At 44.0% G+C, this 23392-nt stretch overlaps 1 protein-coding gene across 1 annotated transcript in view; it reads left to right on the top strand.

The window, feature by feature from the left end:
• The first annotated feature begins 806 nt into the window (after window positions 1-806).
• Window positions 807-23392, top strand: part of LOC138741761 (gamma-aminobutyric acid receptor subunit beta-4-like) — a 47395-nt gene continuing 24809 nt past the window's right edge. Inside the window, exons 1-3 of the mRNA XM_069896045.1 lie at window positions 807-1012; window positions 17575-17657; window positions 21225-21362. Coding sequence (XP_069752146.1) covers window positions 807-1012; window positions 17575-17657; window positions 21225-21362 — 427 coding nt within the window. The remainder of the gene's footprint in view (window positions 1013-17574; window positions 17658-21224; window positions 21363-23392) is intronic.

The raw sequence follows: 23392 nt of genomic DNA, 5'->3' as shown, positions 1-23392 counted from the left end.
CGATTTAAGCCGCACTCCTGGTGAACATTGTCAATAGAGGCAAAGGAGACCCCAGTGATCTTCTCAGCTGATTTGATGATACTCTGTATTGACTAGGTCCAATACTTTGCAGCTACCATCCCACACAATATTGCAGCCAGACAGGACACTCTCAAGAGTACTACTGTAAAATGTTGTCAAGATTTAAGAGAAGGTTGGTTGTGTACATGGATGTGTGGGGTTGGAGGGTTATGGGCAGAGAGTAGGAGGGGGAAGCTAGTGGAGTTGTTCAAGTGAACCGGCGTGGACTTGAAGGGCCAACATGGCCTGTTTCCACGCCGTAAACAGTTATATGGTTATATGGCTATAAGAGGGCCGGTAGCCTTATCCTCTTCAACCTCCTTTGGAAGTGTAGGCGACACTGCACCTTCCTGATGAACTGAGGAAGTATTGTGGGTCCAGGATGGGTCGTCCTTTCTATGCAGACCAAGGAACCCTGTGCTCTCCATTCTCCATGACAGAGCCATTGATGCGAGGTGGAGAGAGGTTGACCTTCATCCTCCTGAGGTGTACAATCATCTCCTTCATCAGGGACCACTCCCAACCCTGCAAAAGGACTGCCTGCATCATTGCTGTCACTTTGTTTTGCTCTAGGATCACTGTGAATATTTACTATCCATCTTCTTGTCTCTTTTAATATAATTCAAATTATCGTGTATCTTTGTAGGCAGCTGTTTGGTGATAGCAAGTAGAAATTTTGGTGCACCTGTACAATGTGATTGACCATAAACCCATGATTGTTTTCTTCCCAGGATTACACCATCACTATGTACTTTCAACAAGGTTGGCGGGACAAGCGTCTTTCGTACACGGCCATCCCTCTCAACCTGACCCTGGACAACCGGGTGGCGGATCAGCTCTGGTTGCCCGACACTTACTTCCTGAATGACAAGAAGTCCTTTCTGCACGGAGTGACTGTGAAAAACCGCATGATCCGCCTCCACCCGGATGGCACTGTTCTCTATGGACTCAGGTGAGTGCCCGATGGAGCTGGCAGGAGGGAGCTACGAGCAGTTGCAGATACCAGGAATCTGAGACCCTCTGCCTCCGCTCTCTACCCTGATCACCCTTTCTATCAATGGAACATAGCAGCATAGTACAGACCTTTCAACCAACAATGTTGTGCTGACCCATGTAAACCTACTCAACAATCTAACCCTTCCCTACCTCACCTCTACTTTTCTTACATCCATGTGCCGATGCAAGAGTCTTTAAATTGTCGCCCACCACCACTACCCTGACAATGCATTCTAAGCTCCTACCATTCTCTGTGTTAAAAAACTTTACCTCTGACATTTCCCTTAAATTTTCGTCCCCTCAGCTTATGCAGATTTTAATTTTTAATTTAGACACATAACATGGTAACAGGCCATTTCGGCCCACAAGCCCGTGCTGCCCCGTGCTGACGTAGAGGTTAGTGCATCGTCTTCATTGCGCTAGCGATCGTGACTGGGGTTCAAATCCTGTGCTGTCAGTCAGGAGATTGTAAGTTCTCCCCATTTCTGTGAGGATTTTCCCCGGGGGCTTCGGTTTCTTCCCACTGTTCAAAACTTACCAGAGTCTAGGTTAAAGGGGTGTAAATTGGGTGGCATGGACTCGTGGGCCAAAATGGCCTGTTACCGTGCTGTTTGTCTATTGTTAAAATAATTATTTTTAAAAACCCCGGTACATTTCAAACAGTGGGAGGAAACCGGAGCCCCCGGGGAAAACCCACACAGACACGGAGAGAATGTACAAACTCTTTAAAGACAGCGCGGGATTTGAACCCCGGACCCGATCGCTGGCACTGTAACAGTGTTGTGCTAACAGCTACACTATGCTAACCATGCTGCCCAGATGTCCTCTAGTATTGGTTACTGTCAGCCCAGGAAAAAGGTGCTGGCTGCCCAACCTGACCCCCTCATAATCTTCGATACCCCCATTAAATAATCTCTCATCCTCCATCACACCAGAAAGAAAAGCCTCCCCCATTTCCTCCTCATCCCATCCCTGTAGACTGCCCCCTATCCCTCCCCTCATCTATATACCAGTCTATGAAGGGTCCAACACCAAACAACTGACCGTTATTCTCTACAGATGCTGTGTGTTCCCGTTGAGTCCCTCCCTGGCTTCAACTTCAATCTGCACCTGCAGATTTTCTTAGTTGCTCCCACCAGCTGTACTTCCCTTGCTCAAGATTCCAGCCTCTGGCTCTGCCGTGATGTTTGAGCGCCCTGGTTTAATTGTCTCCAGTGTGACAGTCAGCAGTGAGAGGAAACATGGGGCAAAAGAGCAAGGAGAAAAGGAAGAACATTTTGGTGACAATGCTCAAATGGGCTGGAGAAACCGAGCAGATCGCACAGCCAAAACAGGCGGATGTCTGAATCAAAAGATGGGGAGAAGGTAGGGGGGAGGAGAGGAGATGACTTCTTACCTGTATTCAGTGTTCCTCATCTACCACTTCCTTCCTCCCTCTCCTTTTCCTCCCCCCCCATCTTTTTATTCAGCCACTGCCTGTTTATACTTTCATTTGACAGAGGGCCCAAGCCCAAAATATTTTATTCCTTTTGCTTCCTGTGGACCTGGCTGAGATTCTCTCGCACGTTTGTATAAATATCACTAATTGGGCATTTTCTGCTTGGGTGGGTGAACGAGGAAGTCTGGAACTCTCTGAATGTTAGGAGATTGATCCAGGAAGGGGCGGCCAGAATAGATGTCAAATGTATGTGCTGCAGATGAGCCTAATTGTGGGTTGAAGACCCTGTTCCTGACCTGCACTGCTCTATGTCCTAAATGCTGGAAGAGCTCAGCCTGTCGAACAGCATCTGTGAAGAGAGGATCCGGCATATGTTTCAGGTCAACCACACCCCCTCCCCCTTCTCAGAACTAGGGACGGGTGAGGTTCAAGACAGAAGTCTAGACTGAGATTGGGTTTGACACATCATGTGAGAAGCTGTACTGACCATTACTAAAACATTTTCTAGAAATGTGGTGCGTAAGGGTTATCAATACAATAATGGGTTGTGTTACAGGACAGGATTTACAGATCAACAACAGGCCAGTCTATTTAAGCTCAGTATTTTGTGTGAAGTTTTGAACACCCAGCTAAAGGAAGCATATTAGAAAGTTGTAAAAGGGTGCAGAAGAGGTTTACAAAGTTGTTGCCAGGATTAGGGAAGTTGAATGATCACAGGAGGCTGGAAAACTCATCCTGTTTCCTTAAAGCATAGGAGATTGAGAGGGAACTTATTGAAGTTTCTGAAATCATGAGGGGCATTGATACGATGAATAGTGACTCTGTTTCCCAGAATGGGAAATCTAAGATGAGAAGGCATATAGGACCCACCGTAATGTTTGGGACAAAGACAATTTATTTTCCTTTATTTGCCCCTGTGATCCAAAGTTTTAAATTTGTAATCAAAAATTCACATGTCATGAAAGTGTATACTCCAGTTTATAATCAAGGTTATTTGTATACATTTTAGTTTGACCATGTAGAAACTGCAGCATTTTTTGTAAATTATCCCCTCATTTCAGGGCACCACAAACTTGCTTCATTGGTGCAGGTATAAAAGAGCTGGGCATTCTTCTGAACTTTTGATCTCCTTTGGAATATCAAGTTGCCATTTTTCAACACGAGGACCAGAGTTTTAAATTTTTTTTAAAGTTAGACATTCAGCATGGTAACAGGCCATTTTGGCACGTGAGTCCGTGCTGCCCGATTTACACCCAATTAACCTATTTGGGAGGAAACTGGAGCCCCCAGGGAAAACCCATACAGACACAGGGAGAATGTACAAACTCGTTACAGACAGCACAAGATTTGAACCCTGGTCCCGATCGCTGGCGCTGCAAAGGTGTTGTGCTAACCGCTAACGCCAAACATGTGCCTTGTGCCAATGAAAGTCAAAGAGGCCATTGTGAAGTTGAAATTAACAGACATCAGTCAAACCTTAGGATTATCAAAATTAACAGTTTGGAACATCATTAAAAAAGAGTGTACTGGTGAGCTCAGTATTCGCAAAGGGCCTAGTATCCAAGGAAGACTCCACTGCTGATGACAGAAGAATTCTCATCATAATGAAGAAAAATCCTGAAACGTATATTCAACAGATCATAAACACTCTTCAGGAGGGAGATGTGGCTGAGTCAATGACTACTGTCCACAGAACACTTCATGAACAGAAATACAGAGGCTGCACTGCAAGATGCAAACCATGGGAAAGGTTTTGGATCTTGGGCAGTTCCTTTATGCCTCCATGGAACACTACAACAGGCCATCTGACCCTTCTTCTCTGCCAAAATGTTATTCCACTAGTGCCATTGTCCTGCACCCAGTCCATAACCCTCCAAACCTCTCTCATCCATGTATCCATCCAATTTATTCTTAAAGCTTAAGAGTGAATCCGCATTTAACACATTAGATGGCAGCTCATTCACGCTCACACTATTCTCTGAGAGAAGTTCCCCCTGATGTTCCCTCTAAACTTTTCCCCTTTCACCTAAAAGCTATGTCCTCTCATATTTCTCTCTCCTCATCTTACTGGAAAGAGCCTACTCGCATTAACCCTCATTTGTCTGCTAGCTCATTCCATTAGCCCAACATCCTCTCGAGTGAAGAAATGTCCCCACATCTATACCCTTCATAATTTTGTAAACCTCTATGTTCCAAGGAATAAAGTCCTAATCTTTCCTTGTAACTCAACTCCTGAAGACCCGGAAATATCCTAGTAAATCTTCTCTTTGCACTATTTCAATCTTATTAATATCCTTCCTGTAGTCTGGCAACTAGAACTGCACACAATATTCCAAATTTGGCCTCACCAATGTCTTAAACAACTTCAACATAACATCCCTACTCCTGTACTCAATATTTTGATTTATGAAGGCCAAGATGCCAAAAGCTTTCTTTACAAACCTGTCTATCTGTGAAACCACTTTCAGGGAATTATGCATCTCTATTTCTGGACCTCTTTGTTCCTCCACACTCCTCAGTGTCCTACCATTCACTGTGTATGTGAATGTCCTTCCAAAATGCAACAACTCACATTTGTCTGCATTAAACTTCCATCTGCCATTTTCTGGCCCATTTTTACAGTTGGTGCAAGCTTTGAAAGTCTTCCTCTCTGTCCACAACACCTCCAATCTTAGTGTCATCGGAAAACTTGCTGATCCAATTTACCATCACTTGGTACAGGTTAATCTTGTTCTCATCTGTACACAAAACCTTTTTTCCCAGAATTCTGCAGGCCCTATTAAATAATTCAGGGCAAACCATTAGTTAGCCTCAGAAAGGATGGCCAGATTACAGGAATGCTTTCTGCATTCCTGGGCACCTGTCACACTGTGCTGCGATGCAACCATCAGTATGCTTTCTACCGTGCACCTGTAGAAGTTTGTAAAGAGTATCTGGCAACATGCCAAATTTCTTCGGATCCCTGAGAACTGCGAGGTGCTGGTGTTCCTTTTTCACAGTGACCCCAATGTGCTGCCTCCAGGAGACGTCTCCCAATATGTGGACTAACAGGAAGGCTCTAACCCTCTCCACCTCTGTCTCATTAATGCTGACTGTCAATGGGCCAAATGTTGAAGTATTTCATCTAACATAAGATGGGAACAGGTCCTTCCGCCCCACGAGTGCACTGCCCAAATATGCCTATGTAACCCATTAACCAACTAATCCCATAATATGTTTTTGGAACATGGGAGGAAGACCATGCAGATACGGGGAGAATATACAAACTCCTGACACACAGCAGTTGATTCAAATCCAGGTCACAGGCCATTTAATAGCATTGCGCTAACTGCTACACTAACCATGCCACTAAGTGCACAAATGGTCATAAATAAGTGTGATATAAATGTCATTCAGTGATTGGTACTAGCAGGTAACCAGCACTGGGAATGATGTACCCCAGGGTGTTTCACATTCGGGAAGCAGGCGGATAAAGGAGGTCTGCAATTTTAATGAAGGATGTTGTCAGCACCGTGGTTATGCTGGTTCTTGGCTCAGCCGATCATGAGGAGAATTAGAATCACTTTGGGGCGAGCAGTGGGAAAGAGAAAATATGGTGGGAGTTTTAATCTTAATTTTTTTAATTAAATGCATTTAAATGTAGACGTACAGCAAGATAAAAGGCCCTTTCGGGCCACGAGCCCGTGCCAATCGCACCCAATTGATCTACAATCCCACTATACCTTTTGAATGGTGGGAGGAAACTGGAGTCCCCAGGGAAAATCCACGCAATCCATGGGAAGAACATACAAAGTCCTTGCGCGCTGGGTGGGATTTGAATCCCGGTCCCGATCGCTGGCACTGTAACAGCGTTGTACCAACCATGCCTATGAATTGTGCTTGCAATTCAGGATGTGGAAAAAGCAGAAATGCAAGTAATCCAGAAAACCTGGGGATGTTCATCTGCGTGGCCCCAGGCTCCAGCAGCGGGGACAATGAACTCCCCAGAGGGTTCACAGATGATTTCCCTACTCAGTACATTGAGGAAGTGCCTAAAGCAAGTTATTTCAGTACCAGAACAGAGCAATGAGGAAGATTTAATTCATCACATTATTATAAAGAGGCCCTCCTGAGAAGAGTGACTATAAAGTGAACAAAGATTATTTTAAATTAAAAGGTGATGTTCAATCTAAAACTGGAATTTTCAATCTAAACCAAGAAAACTGAGGTACGACAGGCATTGGATCAAATTTACCTTTAACAAAGAGTTATTCCTTCAGGGCAACAGAACATGAAGAGTAAAAATATCAAAGGCAGGAGAAATTAAAAATCTCGTTAACTCCAAATGAAAAGACTTGTCAGAGCAGAAAGCAATAACGCTGAAGGAAAACAAATAAAACTGCAGATGCTGGAATCTGGAAGAACTCAGAACGTTGAGAAGCATCTGTGTGGAGAGGTCAGCTAACACAAAGGAGAGAGGGTGGCTGTGGAGTGGAGTGATTCAACTGGTAATGCTGGGGAGGGGGATGGGAAGCGGTTTAAGGTGAAGATTTCCCTCCAAGGTTCAGGACTCTTAGGAATATTCTACTCCAGAGAGATGTGAAGATTGGTTAATTGGTTTGTTAGGTGCCAGATAATCAAGTTTTCTGGTTACTTGAGACTCACTCTTACAATGACTGACTAACACACCTGCATTAAGAATAAACAGTTTAAAAGGCAAAAATACCATACTGTCCTTACACTGAACAAACTTCACTTGTATGAATATATAAACCTTAAAGAATTTGGCTTTATTTTCAGTCACATTCTTTGAAAACATTTAACCGTCATTGCATCTGCAGCTTCCTCCCCCTCCACAGGGCCGCCCGAAAATGAACAATAATGTTATAGATAATTAAGCTCCCCTCCCCCAAATTTACAGATTAAACCCCCACTAATATACTCAATAATATACAGTAAAACTCCTGGTATCTGGCACTTATCTTGGGATTGGTAGATGCCAAACATCCTGGTTGCTTGAGATTCATCCTTACAATGCCTAATTAATTCACCAGCATTAAGTATAAACAGTTTAAAAGACAAAATAATGTAAAATAATTTGAAAAATAATCAGTATCATAGTCTTTAATTATGTAAAGATCACTTTAATCAGGTAATTCTAGTAATTTAAAGAATTTAAATTTGAACCCCAGCTGTGACATCAACCATGTTGCCATCATAATTAAACCCCACCCCCCACCCCGTTTACAGAAAAGTTTTACTTATGTACTTAATATACTAATAAAGATAAATATTCTTACTAGGCAGGGAATGAACATCTTACTAAGACTCTTACTAAGCAGGCATCTAACAGCGAGAGCCATCAACCAGCTCTTCATCCTGTGCAACGCCATCACTGATTCACACAACTTTATTCAAACAGCTGCTACAAGCAAGCCCGACCAAGGACCATGCACCGATGGCATGGGGATTACTTAACGTGGTATGTGAGAGGAAAGAAGAAAGGTTGAATACTGGCTCCCATCTTCACCAAAGGTTTAGGAGTTACATCAGAGAACATTTACAATTCTAATTTTTTATTTAGTTATTTCCTCATTTTTGTTTTGCTGGCTCCCAGTTGCTTGAATTCTGGATAGCAGGGATTTTGCTATATATTCAAACTCTGGACTCTCAGTCTTTGGACTGAGAGTTAATTGCACTACGAGAGAGTCAGAGGTTGGGCTGGGGGGGAAAGTTGGACAATGGTGAGGTCAAAATTGGGTCACCCATGAACTTATTGGCCAAGGAAGGGTTACGAGGAGAAGGCAGGAGAATGGGATTGAAAAGGATGGCGGGGCGGACTTGATAGGCTGAATGGCCTAATTCTGCTTCAGTATCTTATAATCTTCCATCTAGTAGTACTGGCCTGAAAGGCCAAATATTTCACTACTGTTCATAGTAGCAATAAGGTCAAAGAGACTGGGAAGAAGAGAAATGGGTCAAGGGTGTCAGGAGATGAGTCATTTCCTACAGGATTCATGGTCTCTGACATGCATTTGGAATCAGAGTATTAAGCCTGATCCATGTGTCATCAACGGTGACCCAGGATGCTGATGTCGAGGCAACTGGACAACAGTAAAGTTGAGGAATGTGAAAGAGAGGTTTTTAACATTTTAAATTTAGACATACAACATGGTAACAGGCCCTTCTGGCCCACAAGCCCATGTCACTTCTTTCTTTTTTTCTTCTTTGGCTTGGCTTCTCGGATGAAGATTTATAGAGGGGTATGTCCATGTCTGCTGCAGGCTCGTTGGTGACTGACAAGTCCGATGCGGGACAGGCAGGCATGGTTGCAGCGGTTGCAAGGGAAAATTGGTTGGTTGGGGTTGGGTGTTGGCTTTTTCCTCCTTTGTCTTTTGTCAGTGAGGTGGGCTCTGCGGTCTTCTTCAAAGGAGGTTGCTGCCCGCCGAACTGTGAGGCACCAAGATGTACGGTTGGAGGCGATATCAGCCCTCTGGCGGTGGTCAATGTGGCAGGCACCACCAAGACAGAGGTGCACCAAAGAAGAGGTACAAGGACTGCTTAAAGAAATCTCTTGGTGTCACTCAAATACCCTAATTAACCTACAACCTCTGTGTTTTGAATGATGGGAGGAAACCAGAGCACCTGGAGGAAACCCTCACATACACGGGAGAACGTACAAACTCCTGACAGATAGCACATGATCTGAACAGCATTGTGCAAACTGCTACCCTAACCTTGCCACCCAGAGGTGGTTAGCTACTTCCTTGAAGTGTGAGGCATATGCTTGCCACATGTGGGTAACTTCATAAGCTTCAGGACTGGATGTACTGTAGATGCTTTGAAGAAGGTACAGAGATTTTACCAGGATGTTGCCTGAATTAGGGAACATCATATAGGAACATAGAACACTACAGCACAGAAACCAGGCCATTCAGCCCTTCTAGAATGTGCCAAAACATCATTCCACTATCCTACTGACCTGCACCCTTTCCATAACCCTCCAGATATCTCCTATTCATGTATCTATCCAATTTATTCTTAAAATATAAAAGCAAGCCCACATTTACCAAGCAGATGGCAGCTCGTTCCACACTCGCACCACTCTTTGAGTGAAGAACCCCCATTGTTCCCCCTAAACCAGATGTTCTTAACTTTTTTCTTTCCACTCACATACCACTTTAAGTATTCCCTATGCCATAAGTGCTCTGTGATTAGTAAGAGATTCCTTAAGGTGGAATGTGAGTGGAAAGAAAAAGTTTGAAAACTTTTGTTTAATTCGTACCTCATTGACTCGTTAGGTGCCCAGTTTCATAACTCCAAAGGAAATGGGCCAAAGACAATTTTTTTCAAGTAAAATATTTCAGTGAAAGTTGTGTCTAGAGCAGTGGTTCTCAACAGACCACCTTAAGCAACCCCTTACTAATCACAGAGCATCGATGGCATGGGGATTACTTAACGTGGTTAGTGAGAGGAAAGAAGAAAGGTTGAGAACCACTGGTGTAGGAGTTGGGATGTTATGGTGAGTATGTTTAGACAATAGTGAAGTCAATTTTGGAGTATTGTATGCAGTTCTGGTTGCCTAACTACAGGAAGTATATCAGTAAGATTGAAAGTGTACAGACAGGATTTACTAGGATGTTGCCGAATCTTCAGGAGTTGAGTTACAGGGAAGGATTAAACAGGTTTGGACTTTATTCCTTGGAGCGTAGAAGAATGAGGGGAGATTTGATAGAGATTTACAAAATTTTGAGGGGTAGAGACAGACTGAATGCGAGTAGGCTTTTTCCACTTAGATTAGGAGAGATAAATACAAGAAGACATGGCTTTAGGATGAAGGGGGAAAGGTTTAATGCAGTGGCGGGAAAGGAAAGTTAAGAACCACTGCTCTAGACCCAATTGTTACTGAAATATTTTGCTTGAGAAAAATTGTCATTGGCCCATTTCCTTTGGAGTTATGAAATTGTGATCATAACAAATCAATTAGGTATGATTAAAACAGAGGTTTTCAGACTTTTTTCTTTCCACACACAAACACCATCTTAAGCAATCCCTTGCTAATCACCGAGCATAGGGAATACATAAAGTGGTATGTGAGTGGAAAGAAAAAGGTTGAGAACCACTGTCCTATACTAAATACTTTGATTTATGAAGGCCAGGATGCCAAAAGCTTTCTTTATAACCCTGTCCACCTATGACGCAACTTTCAGGGAATTATGTTTCTGAATTCCCAGATCCCTTTGTTCCTCCACACTCATCAGTGCCCTACCATTTACTGTGTTCACCCTACCTTGTTTTGTCCTTCCAAAATGCAACACCTCACACTTGTCAGCATTAAATTCCATCTACTATTTTCTTGCCCATTTTTCCAGTTGGTCCAGATCCCTCTGTAAGCTTTGAATGTCTTCCTCACTGTCCACAACATCTCCAATCTTAGTGTCATCAGAAAACCTACTGATCTAATTTCCCATATTATTATCTAGATCATTGATGTAGACAACAAACATCAATGGTCCTAAACCAATCCCTGAGGCACATCACTAGTCACAGGCCTCCAGTCTGAGAAGCAATAATCCACTTCCACTCTTTGTCTTCAACCATTCACCAAATTTTGAATCCATTTTACAACCTCTCCAGGGATACCTAGTGTCTGACCTTCTGAACTAACCTCTCATGTGGAACTTTTTCAAAAGGTATCCTTTTTGAAAAATTCTATAAAATTTGTTGAACACAATCTACCAGGTGCAAAGCCATGTTGACTATCCTTAATCAGTCATTGGCTGTCCAAATAATTGTATATCCAATCTCTCAGAACACCCTCCAATAATTTACCCACTACTGACGTCAGGCTCACCAGCCTGTAATTTCTTGGTTTACTTTTGGAGCCTTTTTTAAACAATAGAACAACATGAGCTACCCTCTAATCCTCTGGCACCTCTGCAATGGCTAAGGACATTTTGAATATTTCTGCCAGGGCCCCTGTAGTTTCTACACTCGTCTCCCTCAAGATCCGAGGGAATATCTACCTATATTCGCTGTAAGGAGGCAAGCCCCTCCTCCTCTTTAATCTCTATACATTCCATGCCATAACTGCTTGTTTCCCTTCCTTCCTTATATACAATGCCAGTTTCCTGAGTACATACTGATGTAAAAAAAAATGTTTTAAATCTCCCCCATCACGTGAGGCTCCACACATAGACGATCACTCTAATCTTCTAGAGGGCCAATTTTGTCCCTTAATATCCTTTTAACATATTTGTGGAAACCCTTATGGTTTACTTCCACATTATCTGCCAAAGTAACCTTTTTTGCCTTCTTAATTTACTTCTCAAGTATTTTCTTTTGCTCCCTGTTGCCTATACCTGCTGTACACCTTCTTAACCAGATCGCCAATATCCCTTGAAGACCAAGTTTCCTACTACCTATTTACTTTGCCTTTAATCCTGACAGGAACATGGAAACTCTGTCCTCTCAAAATTCCACTATTGAAGGCCTTACATTTATTGAACACATCCTTGCCAGAAAACAAATCCCAATCCACTCTTCCTAGATCCTTTCTGATTTCCACGAAATTGGACTTGGATCTTGAAACTAATGGCATTATGGTCACTGGACCCAAAATGTTCCCCTGCACAAATTTCTGTCAACTGCCTTGTCTCGTTTCCTAATAGGAGATCCAGTATTTCATTCTGTCCTATTTGGTGCCTCTGAATATTAATTTAGAAAATTTCCATGAACACATTTGACAAAATCCCAGCCATCCAGCCCTTTTACAGTATGGGAGTCCCTGTCAATATGTGGAAAATTAAAATCAACTATCACAACATTCTGTTCCTTACATCAGCCTGCTATCTCTCTACAAATTTGCTCCACAAATTCTCTCTGATTATTGGGTGGTCACATCCTTCCAGTTCCTCAGCTTCACCCTTATGGCCTCTGTAGATGAGCCCTCCTGTTTTCCTTGACCAGCAATGCCTCTCCTCTCCCTTTCATTCTTCCCCTTCTATCACAACTGACACATTGGACCACATGGAGCTACCAGTCCTGCAATCAAGTCTCACTAATAGCGATAATGTTGTAATCCCACGAGCCCATCCATGCCCTAAACTCATCTGCCTTTCTGACAATACACCTTGTATTGAAATAAATACACTCGAGAACATTTCTGTCATGCACAAACTTTGACTTCTGTCTATACTTGCAGTCTTTACATGACCTTTATCCTCCTCTTTCTCACTATAACACTCTGGTTCCCATCCCCCTGCCAATCTAGTTTAAACCCTCCCCCCCCTTCCCCAAAGCAGCACTAGCAAACCTACCCATAAAGATGTTAGTCCCCTTCCAGTTCAGGTGCAAACCTGCTTGTTGGAACAGGTCCCTCTTCCCTGGAACAGAGCACAATGGTCCAGAAACATGAAGCCCTCCCTCCTGCTCCATCTCTTAGCCATGTATTTAGCTGCATTAACTCCTATTTCTAGCCTCACCAGCACCTGGCACAAGTAGCCACTCCTGAAATCACAACCCTGGGGGTCCTGTCCTTCAACTTTGCACCTACCTCCTTAAACTCTCCTTGTAGGACATCGTCACCCTTCCTACCCACTGGTCCCAACATGCTCACCCTCCCTCCTGAGAATACAGAGAACTTGATCTGAGACATCGTGGATCCTGACACCAGGGAGGCAACAGACCATCCGGGATTCTCGATCTCTCCCACAGAACCTCTGTAGTCCCCTCGTTTATAAAAATTTAATAGGGAGAATCATAGGAATTCTAGACCAGTGAGTCTTATGTCAGTGAAGTGTACACTAATGGAGAGGATTCTTAAGGATATGATCTATTAGCATTTGGAGAAGTCCAATCTACTCAAGGATAGTCAGCATGGCTTTGTGAAGAGAAGGTTATGCCTCAAAAGCCTAATTGAGTTTTTTGAGGAAATTGATGAGGGTAGGGTGGTAGATGTGGTCTACATGGATTTTATCAAGGCATTTGACACGGTCCCCCATGAGAGACACAACCAGAAAGTCATGAGGCATGGATCAGTGGAAAATTAGCTTGTAGGAAGAAAGCAGAAAGTAGTAGTGGAAGGAAAGTATTCTGCCTGGAGGTCGATGACTAATGGAGTGCTGCAAGGATCTATTCTGGGACCCCTGCTCTTTGTAATTTTTATAAATGACCTGGATGAAGAGGCAGAAGGATGGGTCAGTGAGTGTGTGGATGGCACGAAGGTTAGAGGAATTGTGGATGGAGCTGAAGGTTGTTGAAGGTTACAAGAGGATATAGACAGGATGCAGAGTTGGGCAGAAAAGTGGCAGATGGATTTCAATCCAGATAAGTGTGAGGTGATGCCTTTTGGAAGGACAAACCAGAAGGCTGAGAACAGGGTCAATGGTCAGTTACTTAAGTTTGTAGATGAACAGAGGGACTTTGGGATCCAAATTCATACATCCTTCAAGGTTGCCGCACAGGTTGATAGGATAGTTAAGAAGGCCTATGAGATGCTGGGATTCATTAATGGGGGATTGAGTTCAGGAGTAGAGAGGTCATGTTACAACTCTACACATTTATGGTAAAACCATACTTGGAGTATTGTGTTCATTTCTGGTCACCTCATTATAGGAAGGATGTGGAAGCTTTGGAGATGGTGCAGAGGAGATTTACTAGGATGTTGCCTGGATTGGGAAACAAATCTTATGAGACAAGGTTTGCAGAGCTGGGACTTTTCTTTTTGGAGCAAAGGAGGATGAGATGAGACGTGATAGAGGTCTAGAAGATGATGAGAGGCATAGGTAGGGTGGACAGACAGCACCCGTTTCCTAGGGCAGGATCAGCAAACATCAGAGGACGTCTGTACAAAGTAAAGGGAGGGAAGTTTGGGGAGACATCAGGGGTAATTTTATTTTTACACAAGATAGTTGTGGGTGCCTGGAATGCTTTGCCAGGGATGGTGATGGAAGCTGAAACATTGGGGACATGTAAGAGACTCTTAGACAGACATATGGATGAAAATAAAATAAAAATGTTTGGGGTAGGGAGGATTTACAACTTTTATTTTGGAAGGAATATATGGGTCCGCACAACATCAAGGGCCTGTAATGTGCTATTTTCCAATGTTCTAACCTTTTATTTGTCCCCCTAACTATCGAATCCCCTATCATTACTACTCTCCTCTTTTCCCTCCTTCCTTTCTGAACTGAGGGTCCAGTCTCGGTGTCAGAGATGTGACCACTACAACTGGCCCCTGGGTAGATCATTCCCACCAACAGTATCCAAAACGGTATACTTATTGTTGATGGGAATGGCCACAGGGGTGCTCTGCTCTGCTCTGCTCTCTCTCTCTTTCTCTCTCTTCTGTCTCCTGACAGTCACCCAGCTACCTGCCTCTTGACATTTAGGAGTGTCTGTCTCCTGAAATACCTCTCTATCACCACCTCTGCCTTGCAAATGATCCGGAGTTCATTCAGCTCCAGTTTGTCAGGAGCTGTAGCTAGATGAACCTTTTGCAGTGTAATCAATCAGAATCAGAATTTATGTCATGAACATATCACAAAATGTATTGTTTTGTGGCAGCATCACAGTGCAAATATTTATGTAAACCAAAAAAAATAAAAATAGTGCAAGAAAAAGTCAAAGGAAGGCAGTGTCTGCAGTTCATTATTCATTCAGGAATCTGATGGCGGCGGGGAAGAAGCTGCCATGTTGAAGATGAGTTCTCATCTTCAGACTCCTGGACCTCCTTCCTGATGGTAGCAGAGTGAAGAGGGCATGGCCTGGGTGGTGGGGGTCTTTGAGGATAGAGGCTGCTTTTTTAAGACACCATCTCATGTAAATGTCCTCGATGGCATGAAGTCCGATGCCTGTGATGTTGGAGGCTGAGTTAACAATCCTCTGGAGTTTATTCTGAGAGTTGGCACCTCCATACCAGACAGTGATGCAACCAGCCAGAATACTCTTCATGGTACACCTGTAGAAGTTTTCGAGAGTCTTCAGTGACATATCGAATTTCTTTAAATTCTTCACAAAATATAGCCACTGGCGAGCTTCCTTCGTGACTGTGTTGAATAAAGGTTGTAGGACAGACCTTCAGAGATGTTGACACCCAGGAATTAGAAGTTCTTGACCCTCTCCACTACTGAGCCCTCGGTGAGGACTGGGTCATGTTCTCTTGACTTCCTCCCGAAGTTCACAATCATCCTTCATTTTGCTAACTTTGAGGTTGGCAGAGGTCTTCTCTTTGGAACAATGAAAGATGTGAGGTAAATTTATAGAGGTATGTAAGATTGTGAGAGGATTCGATATGGTGGACAGCCAGCACCTTTATCCAGGGTGACAAATAATAGAGGATATCTAGTATAAGGTGAGTGGAGGTAAGTTTAGGGGAGATGTTAGAGGTAGATATTTTACATATTGAATGCATTGTCGGGGGTACAATAGGGACATTCAATAGACTCTTTGATAGGCAGAAAAAAGGAAAATAAAGGGTTATGGGTGTGATGTAGAAAAGGTTTAGATTATTCTCGAGTAGCTTTACAAACCTACAATATCGTTTCCTGTCTTGGAAAGTTCTGTGCTCTTTGTACTAAGAGCATATTCATAGAATCATCAAACCACAGAATTAGTACAGCACCCATTTGGGTCTATGCTGGCACATAGTTCAGTGATTCTAGCAACTTTATTCTCAAAGTAAATGGATGATATTGAGTTTATTGGGTGATGCTGTTAGTGTGGCAGTTAGAGCAATGCTGTTACTGCACCGGTGACCCATGTCGTATCTCGTGCCATCTGTAAAGAGTTTGTCCGTTCTTCCTGTGTCGGTGAGGGTTGTCTCTGCAGGCTCTGGTTTCCTCCTACTGTTCATAACATATTAGGGTTGTAGGTCAATCGGGTGTAATTGGATGACTCGGGCTCATGGGTTGAAATGACGTGTTACCATACTGTATATCTAAAGTTGAAATTTAAATGTATTATTATATATCATAATTGTATGTGTAACATACATGAAAATTCTTACTACAGCCATGGAGATACATAAGACACCAACAGCAACAGGATGCATTAAAAGAGCTAATGAAAAGGGATCAATAGATTCCCAGTTTTAATTAGTGCAAGAAAAAGATTGTGGCTTTTCAATAGCATAGATTGGTCTTTATGATGTTCCCGGAGTCATTTATGGTTAGAGTGGGATGGGCAAGTTCGAGAGCCTGATAGCTGTTGGATAAGAACTGCTTTTGGACCTTGAGGTGCTGGTCTTCAGCCTTCTATACCCTTTGTCTAAAGGGAGCAGTGGGAAGAGTATCTGACTATGTGTTGGGAGTCCTTTATGATGCTGTTCATGATGTAACCGCGGTACTGATCATGTATGAGTTTTCTTATGGATGGAGGTGGGAAATCTCTCATTAAGATGGCAGTTTGTAGTGTAGCAGAGGGATCTAATGAGATTGCTGAGGGATCTGGGAGGGTTGAAGAACCTCTTGAGGAGGTGATGGATCTTATCCAGACTTTCCACCAGTGTGGGTATTGATCATTGAGCCTTGTTCACAGTGTCCAGGTTTCATCTCAATACCTGATGGCATCTCTTTCAATGTTGTAAAGCTCAGACTTTGGATGCTGGGAATCTGGAACAAAAAAAAGAACTGATCAGACAGCAATGTGCGAAGAACAAACCTGGGTTAGAGTTAACGAGAATATCAGAATATTCTCATATGGTCATGAACATTATCTCTGATGCCAACCTTTTGTTTGATTGGGATGAGCTATTATGTGAGGCCATAGAGAAAACTCACTGTCAGTATCTATAGGCTGTTTCTAGGTACTCTGCCTCAACAAGTATCTTCCTTTTTTCCCCATTTCATCCCTCTCCTACCTCCATTCAGCTATCACCTGCCAGTCCATGTTACCCTCCCCCCCCACCCAATCCTTTTATCTGGGTTTTTGTCTCTTTATCGCTGAAGAGTTTGGGCCCATAACATTAATTGTCTATTGCCTTCTGTGGATGCTGCCTGGCCTGCTATGTTCCTCCTACACCTGGTGTGTTGTTCCAACTGAGTGGTTTACTCTTTGTGGAGGGTCTTTGTGACTGCTCTGAACTTTTCTTTGTCTTCCAGGATCACCACCACGGCCGCGTGTATGATGGATCTCCGTAGATATCCCCTGGACCAACAGAACTGCACTCTGGAAATAGAAAGTTGTAAGTAGAACCAGCACCACCCTCTTGCTCACAGCTAAGTAAAAGAAAGGAGACTTGGCACAAATACATCAAACCATTTCAGGAGCTTATTCAACAAACCTCGGCACCATGAGGTTCGAGCAGATAACCGAAAGCTTGTTCAAAACTGAAGATCGTACGATAATAAGGGTAGAGAAAGAGAGAGAGAGAAACTGAGGAGAAATTCTAGAATTTAACATTTTGATGAAAGGCATTTCATGTCTTGAAACATGAATTCTCAGTTATACATCCACAGAAACTGGGGCTTTGCTCCATCACAGTCACAGTGAAGGAATTAGAGCAACAGCATTACAGAGCCAGCAGCCCAGGTTCGAATCCACTGCAGTCAGGAGTTTGCCTGTTCTCTCCCTGGGTTCCAACTGGGTGATCCAGTTTCCTTCCACGTTTCAAAGACTTGCTGGGAGAGAAGGTTGATTGGTCAGTTTTAAATTTAAATTTTTTAATTTAGGCATACAGCACGGTAACTGGCCATTTTGGCCCATGAGTCCGTGCTGCCCGATTTCCACCCCATTTACCTACACCCCCAGTACATTTTGTTCACCCAATGATGGGAAAGCTACCAATAAGATTGAGAGAGAGCTGGGATTTACAAGAATGTTGATAGGACTTGAGGAGCTGAGTTTCAGGGGAAGGTTAAACAGGTTTGGACTTTATACCCTGGAGCGATGGAGAATAAGGGGAAATTTGACAGAGCAATACAAAATTATGATGAGCACAGATAGAATAAATGCAAGCTGAGATTAAGTGAGCCAAACTACAGCACATTGGTTAGGAGCAAAAGGTTTAGGAGAACATTTGGCGGCCCTTCTTCATGCAAAGAGTGGAGACAATGTGGAACGAGTTGCCAGCTGAAGTGATTAATTTGACATTTAAGAACATCTGGATAGGTGCATGGATGGGTTATGGAGGGCTATAGTCTGGGTGGAGGTCAACGGGACCAGGAAGAATAATAATTCAGAATGGACTAGATGGGCCAAATGGCCTGTTTCTATGTTGTAGTGTATTTGAACAATGTGGGCTTGTGGGCCAAAAGGGTCTGAAATTGTGCTCTGTCTCCAAATTTAAAAAAATATCCATCTACCCATGTGCATTGAACTACATTAGGTACTTGCCCTTCTCTGCCTCAAGATTCGATGACCTGACTGGCTGCCTCTTCAGGGTTGTGTGTCTCTAACCGCACAACCCCCCTCAGGCAGTATGTTCCTGACTCCGTACCCTCTGAGTGGACGCACGCTCCTCCAAAACTTCCTCTCTCTCACCTTAAATCTGCAGCTGCTTGACTGTGAAACGTTGATCACAGAAGAAAGGATTTTAATTGGGCCCATACCTCTCATAATTTTATCATCTTCATCAGGACACCCCTCAAGACTCCTTCCATAACCAATCTCGATGAAGGGTCCCCATCCCATCTGTCAACTGACCATCTCCCTCCACAAATGCTGCCTGATTCCCTGAACCTCTCTGTTCCTTCTGCACAATTACCACCCTAACTCTATCAAAAATATTCAAGTGAACAGTTCTCCATGCTACCTTCTTTGTTCCAGCTTCTCTGTGCTTTCTCCATCACTGAAGTCCTTGGAGCCATTCTGACCTACATTGATGGGACTATGGGATTCATGTTGCATTGGATGCATAGAACAGTCTGACACAGTACAGGATCTTCTGCCCTTCAATGTAATTCTGACCCATGTAAACCTACTCCTAACCTTTCCATGCCTCACACCCTTAACCTTCTTTTTCTCTTGTGTCTTTGAAATGTCCCTATTGTACCAGCCTTCACCATTAGCCCCACCATGCATTCCAGGCATCCACCCACCACTCTGTGTTAAAAACATACCCCCCGATATCGCACCTGTACTTTCCTCCACTCACCTTAAACAGATGCACTCTGGTACTTGGTATTGTAAAGGTAAAGGTAATGTAAAGGTTCCATTATTGTCACATAATACTATATTTAGAATAAGGCAAACAGAGTCGCCACTTTGTCCAGCGCCTCTCACAGAAACCTAATGTTCCTGGGCGGTCTCCCCTCCATGTTCTGACCAGTCCTGTGCCTGCTTACCTTCCGAGTTCTGACAATCCCAGGCCTATTCAGACTATTGGATGCTGTATTCTCCCCCTGGACAAAGGGTAAGCAGGGGCTCGATGGGCTGAACAGCCTCTCTTGTGGCTCTTTTGGGTTCAGGCATTACTTGCTGAAGGTTCACATTATGAATCAGAGTCAACAAGACAGGTCAGTGGGAGATCCCATATGTGGAATCAGGCCAGGCCAGTGCTCTCAAGGGTGTTCAACACCAGAAATAGCAAGTGTCAACAGCACTGGGTCTCCCGAGCTCACTTCACACTCCTGGTTGTCAGGAGACATCCAAGATCTGACACTTCATCAGCCTGTCTTAACACCCTGATCTGGATCTGAAAAAGTGCTCCCCATTGATTGCAGGAGCTGGTCCTCATGTTCCCACTCTACATAGTCTACCAGTGACAAAGGTTACCTCTGCCAATCCAAGCCTTGTGCAGAGAATTGCTGATTGTTCAAGAACCTGGTCTAACCTCACTCTCGGAGGTTTGAAAGGCCGGCAATGTTTAAAAATCAACTCTGCTTGCCTTCATCTTCACTGTACAGGGAATTGGTGAGATCCCATGTGAAGTCCAACAGGTATTGTCCTGTTTGAAAGAAGGGTGTTAATCCACTGAAAGCAGGTGGGGAAGCAAGGAGGTGCAGCAGATCACGCTGCTTCCTCACAGCAGGGTCAAGGTTTGACCCTGAGCTCTGGTGCTGTCTTGGAGTCTACATGTTCCTTCTGGGTCTTCCCTGGATACTCCCATTTCCTCCCACATTCCAAACCTTGCTGATAAATTAGCTGGCTATCCCGTATTGTACATAAAAGTCAAATAGCCTCAAAAGTGAGTTAGAAGTCACACAGCCCTTCACCCCAACTTGAGCACACCAACCAGAATGTCCCACCCACACTCATTCCATCTGCATGTATTTGGTCCATATCCCTCTCAACCCATTCTATTCTTGGATCTGTCCAACCTTTGATTAAACATTTCACTAGCACCTGTCTGAACTACTTTCTCTGACAGCCCATTTCACACGCTCCTGATCTTCGGTCATCAGGTAAGGACAGAGGGGGGGGGGTCATTTGGAGGATCTGGTCGGTTGGCTCCTGGTTGTGGCCAAGTTGGCATTCATGGGTGTAGGCAGCAGGCAGCTGGAAGTTCGACCCAGGCTGACTGCCTGCCCGTCTTCCTGAGTTACGACCATGCCTGCGTGTCCCTGGAGAAGCCTTGAGCATCACCATGTGATCACAGATCAAATGTGTTTGGGATGGTAATGATTGTGCATCATGTAAATAGTATGTGACTGAAATACTGTAAATGTGATTTCTTGTAATCGTTGAATAAACCACCTTTGTACAAGAGATAAAAACACCCTCTGTGTAAAAAAAAAAGATAATAATCCTTGATGATGAACTGTAGAGGCTGGAGAACTGATTCCATTGACTCTCCTTTCCCCCTTTTTAGATGGCTACACCACAGATGACATTGTGTTCTACTGGAAAGGCGGAGATGCGGCAGTGACGGGAGTGGATAACCTTGAATTGCCGCAGTTCACCATTGTTGAGCTGCGGCTAGTGTCCAAGGAAGTGGCTTTTGCAACGGGTGAGCTGAGTGGTTGATTCTTGGATGGCACCACAATAGAATATCTCACTGAATGAAGCTAATTTGTCCAGGGAGTGGTGGCTGATCTGTGGCACAGAAAGGGGCAGCATGGTTAGCACAACGCTGTTACAGCGCCAATGACCATGGTTTGAGTCCGGCTCTGTCTGTACGGAGATTGTGCATTCTCCTTATGTCTATGTGGGTTTCCTCCCACTGTTCAAAAACGTACTGGGGGTATATTAATTGGGGGGCATGGGCTCATGGGCTGAAAGTGCCCGTTACTGTGCTATATGTCTAAATTTAAAATTTAATGTCACAGCAATGAGGAAAGGGCACTCTGTCTCCAGCTCAGATCAGGCATTGTGAGCTATGAGTCTCTGGAAGTGTGCCAGGTAATAGCAAGGTTGTGGCGGTGATAAAGTGTGTGGATTTGATTGTGTCCAAGCTCCCCTTGAGTCTCGAGGGCCATCATCCCCTGAGGGCAGAACTTTCTCAAAAATACGAGAGAAAAAATATTCTCATGGTCAAAGCCTGACCAGCTCAGCCCTACACTAATGGCAAAGGAATCCTGAGCCTGAAGTCTGGAAGGACTGGGTGGTGTGGAGGTTCAGGGGAGTGGGTGGGGAGACACCGAGCTGTAGACCTCTCCAATCTCTATTTGAACACGACACCTTTTTATTCCAAGGATATGCCCTCTGGTCCTAGGTTCCCCCACTACTGGTAACATCTTTTCCATGTCCCCTCTATCCAACCCTGTGGGTTTCAATTGGATCTCCCCTCTCCCTTCAATGAGTACAGGCCGAGGCCATCAAATGCTTCTCATATTTTAACAATCTCATCCCTGGGATCATTCTCATAAACAACCTCTGGACCATCTCCAGCACCAACACATCCTTCTGTAGATATGAGGCCCAAAACTGTTCACAATCCTCCAATGGTCTTCTTCCTCTGAAGGTTGTTGCTTCCTCAGAGGAGGTTTTCCCAGATTCCAGATGAAGCTAGTGATTGCAGGAGATGAGGAGTGATCATGTCAAAATGTACAGAATCATGAAAAGATTAGATTGGGTGAACACAGGTAGCCTATTACCCAGAGTAAGGGAATCAGTAACCACAGGATTTGGGTTTAAGGTGAGGGGGGAGAGATTTAACAGGAACCTGAGGGGGGGTTACCTTTTTAACATAGAAGGCGGTGGGTGTTTGGAACGGGCTGCTGGGCGGGATGATTGAGGGAGGTACTATTGCAACGTTTAAGAAAAAGACTTGGATAGATATAAGGAAAGGATGGGTTTAGAGGACATGGGCCAAAAGCAGGCAGATGGGAAGGACTGGTGTGGGTGGGACATTTTGGTTGATGTGGGCAAGTTGGGCTGAAAGACCTATTTCCACACTCTATTTACTCTAAGACACTCATCCACCACATCCTCCTATCCTGCATCATTCTGGGAGCACCAACAGCAGCTCTGTCACTGGACTTTAGCAGAAGTATGATCTGGTGGTTCTGTCCAGTTAAGGGGTCGACCTTAATTAGATAGAGTTAGACAGAGGTCTGAAAGATAGTGGAGTCAATGGATAATGGGAGAAGCAGGAACGGGGCACTGATTGTGAATGATCAGCCATAATCACAGTGAATGGCGGTGCTGGTTCAAAAGGCCAAATGGTCTACTTCTGCACCTAATGTCTATTGATTAATTCAACTGTGTGGAAGACTACTCCAACAGCAGCATCAGGAGTGCTTCAATTGTGACACCTGTAGGGTGTTGGCAATTAATCCACAACCAACTGAACAGGTCAAAATGTTGTCGTCCTTCCACATCCAAAGAGACAGAGAGAGATACAGCAATAAATAGGCCTTTCTGCCTATTGAGTTTGTGCCCACCATCCATCAGCCACCCCTCAGCCTAATCATACTTCCCCACATTCTCTTTAATCCCCCTGATTCTACCACTCACACACACAGACAGACACACACACACACACACACACACACACACACACACACACACACACACACACACACACACACACACACA

This window comes from Narcine bancroftii, chromosome 8 (assembly GCF_036971445.1).
Source record: "Narcine bancroftii isolate sNarBan1 chromosome 8, sNarBan1.hap1, whole genome shotgun sequence".
NCBI lineage: Eukaryota > Metazoa > Chordata > Chondrichthyes > Torpediniformes > Narcinidae > Narcine > Narcine bancroftii.
This window is presented reverse-complemented; position numbering and strand designations above follow the sequence as displayed.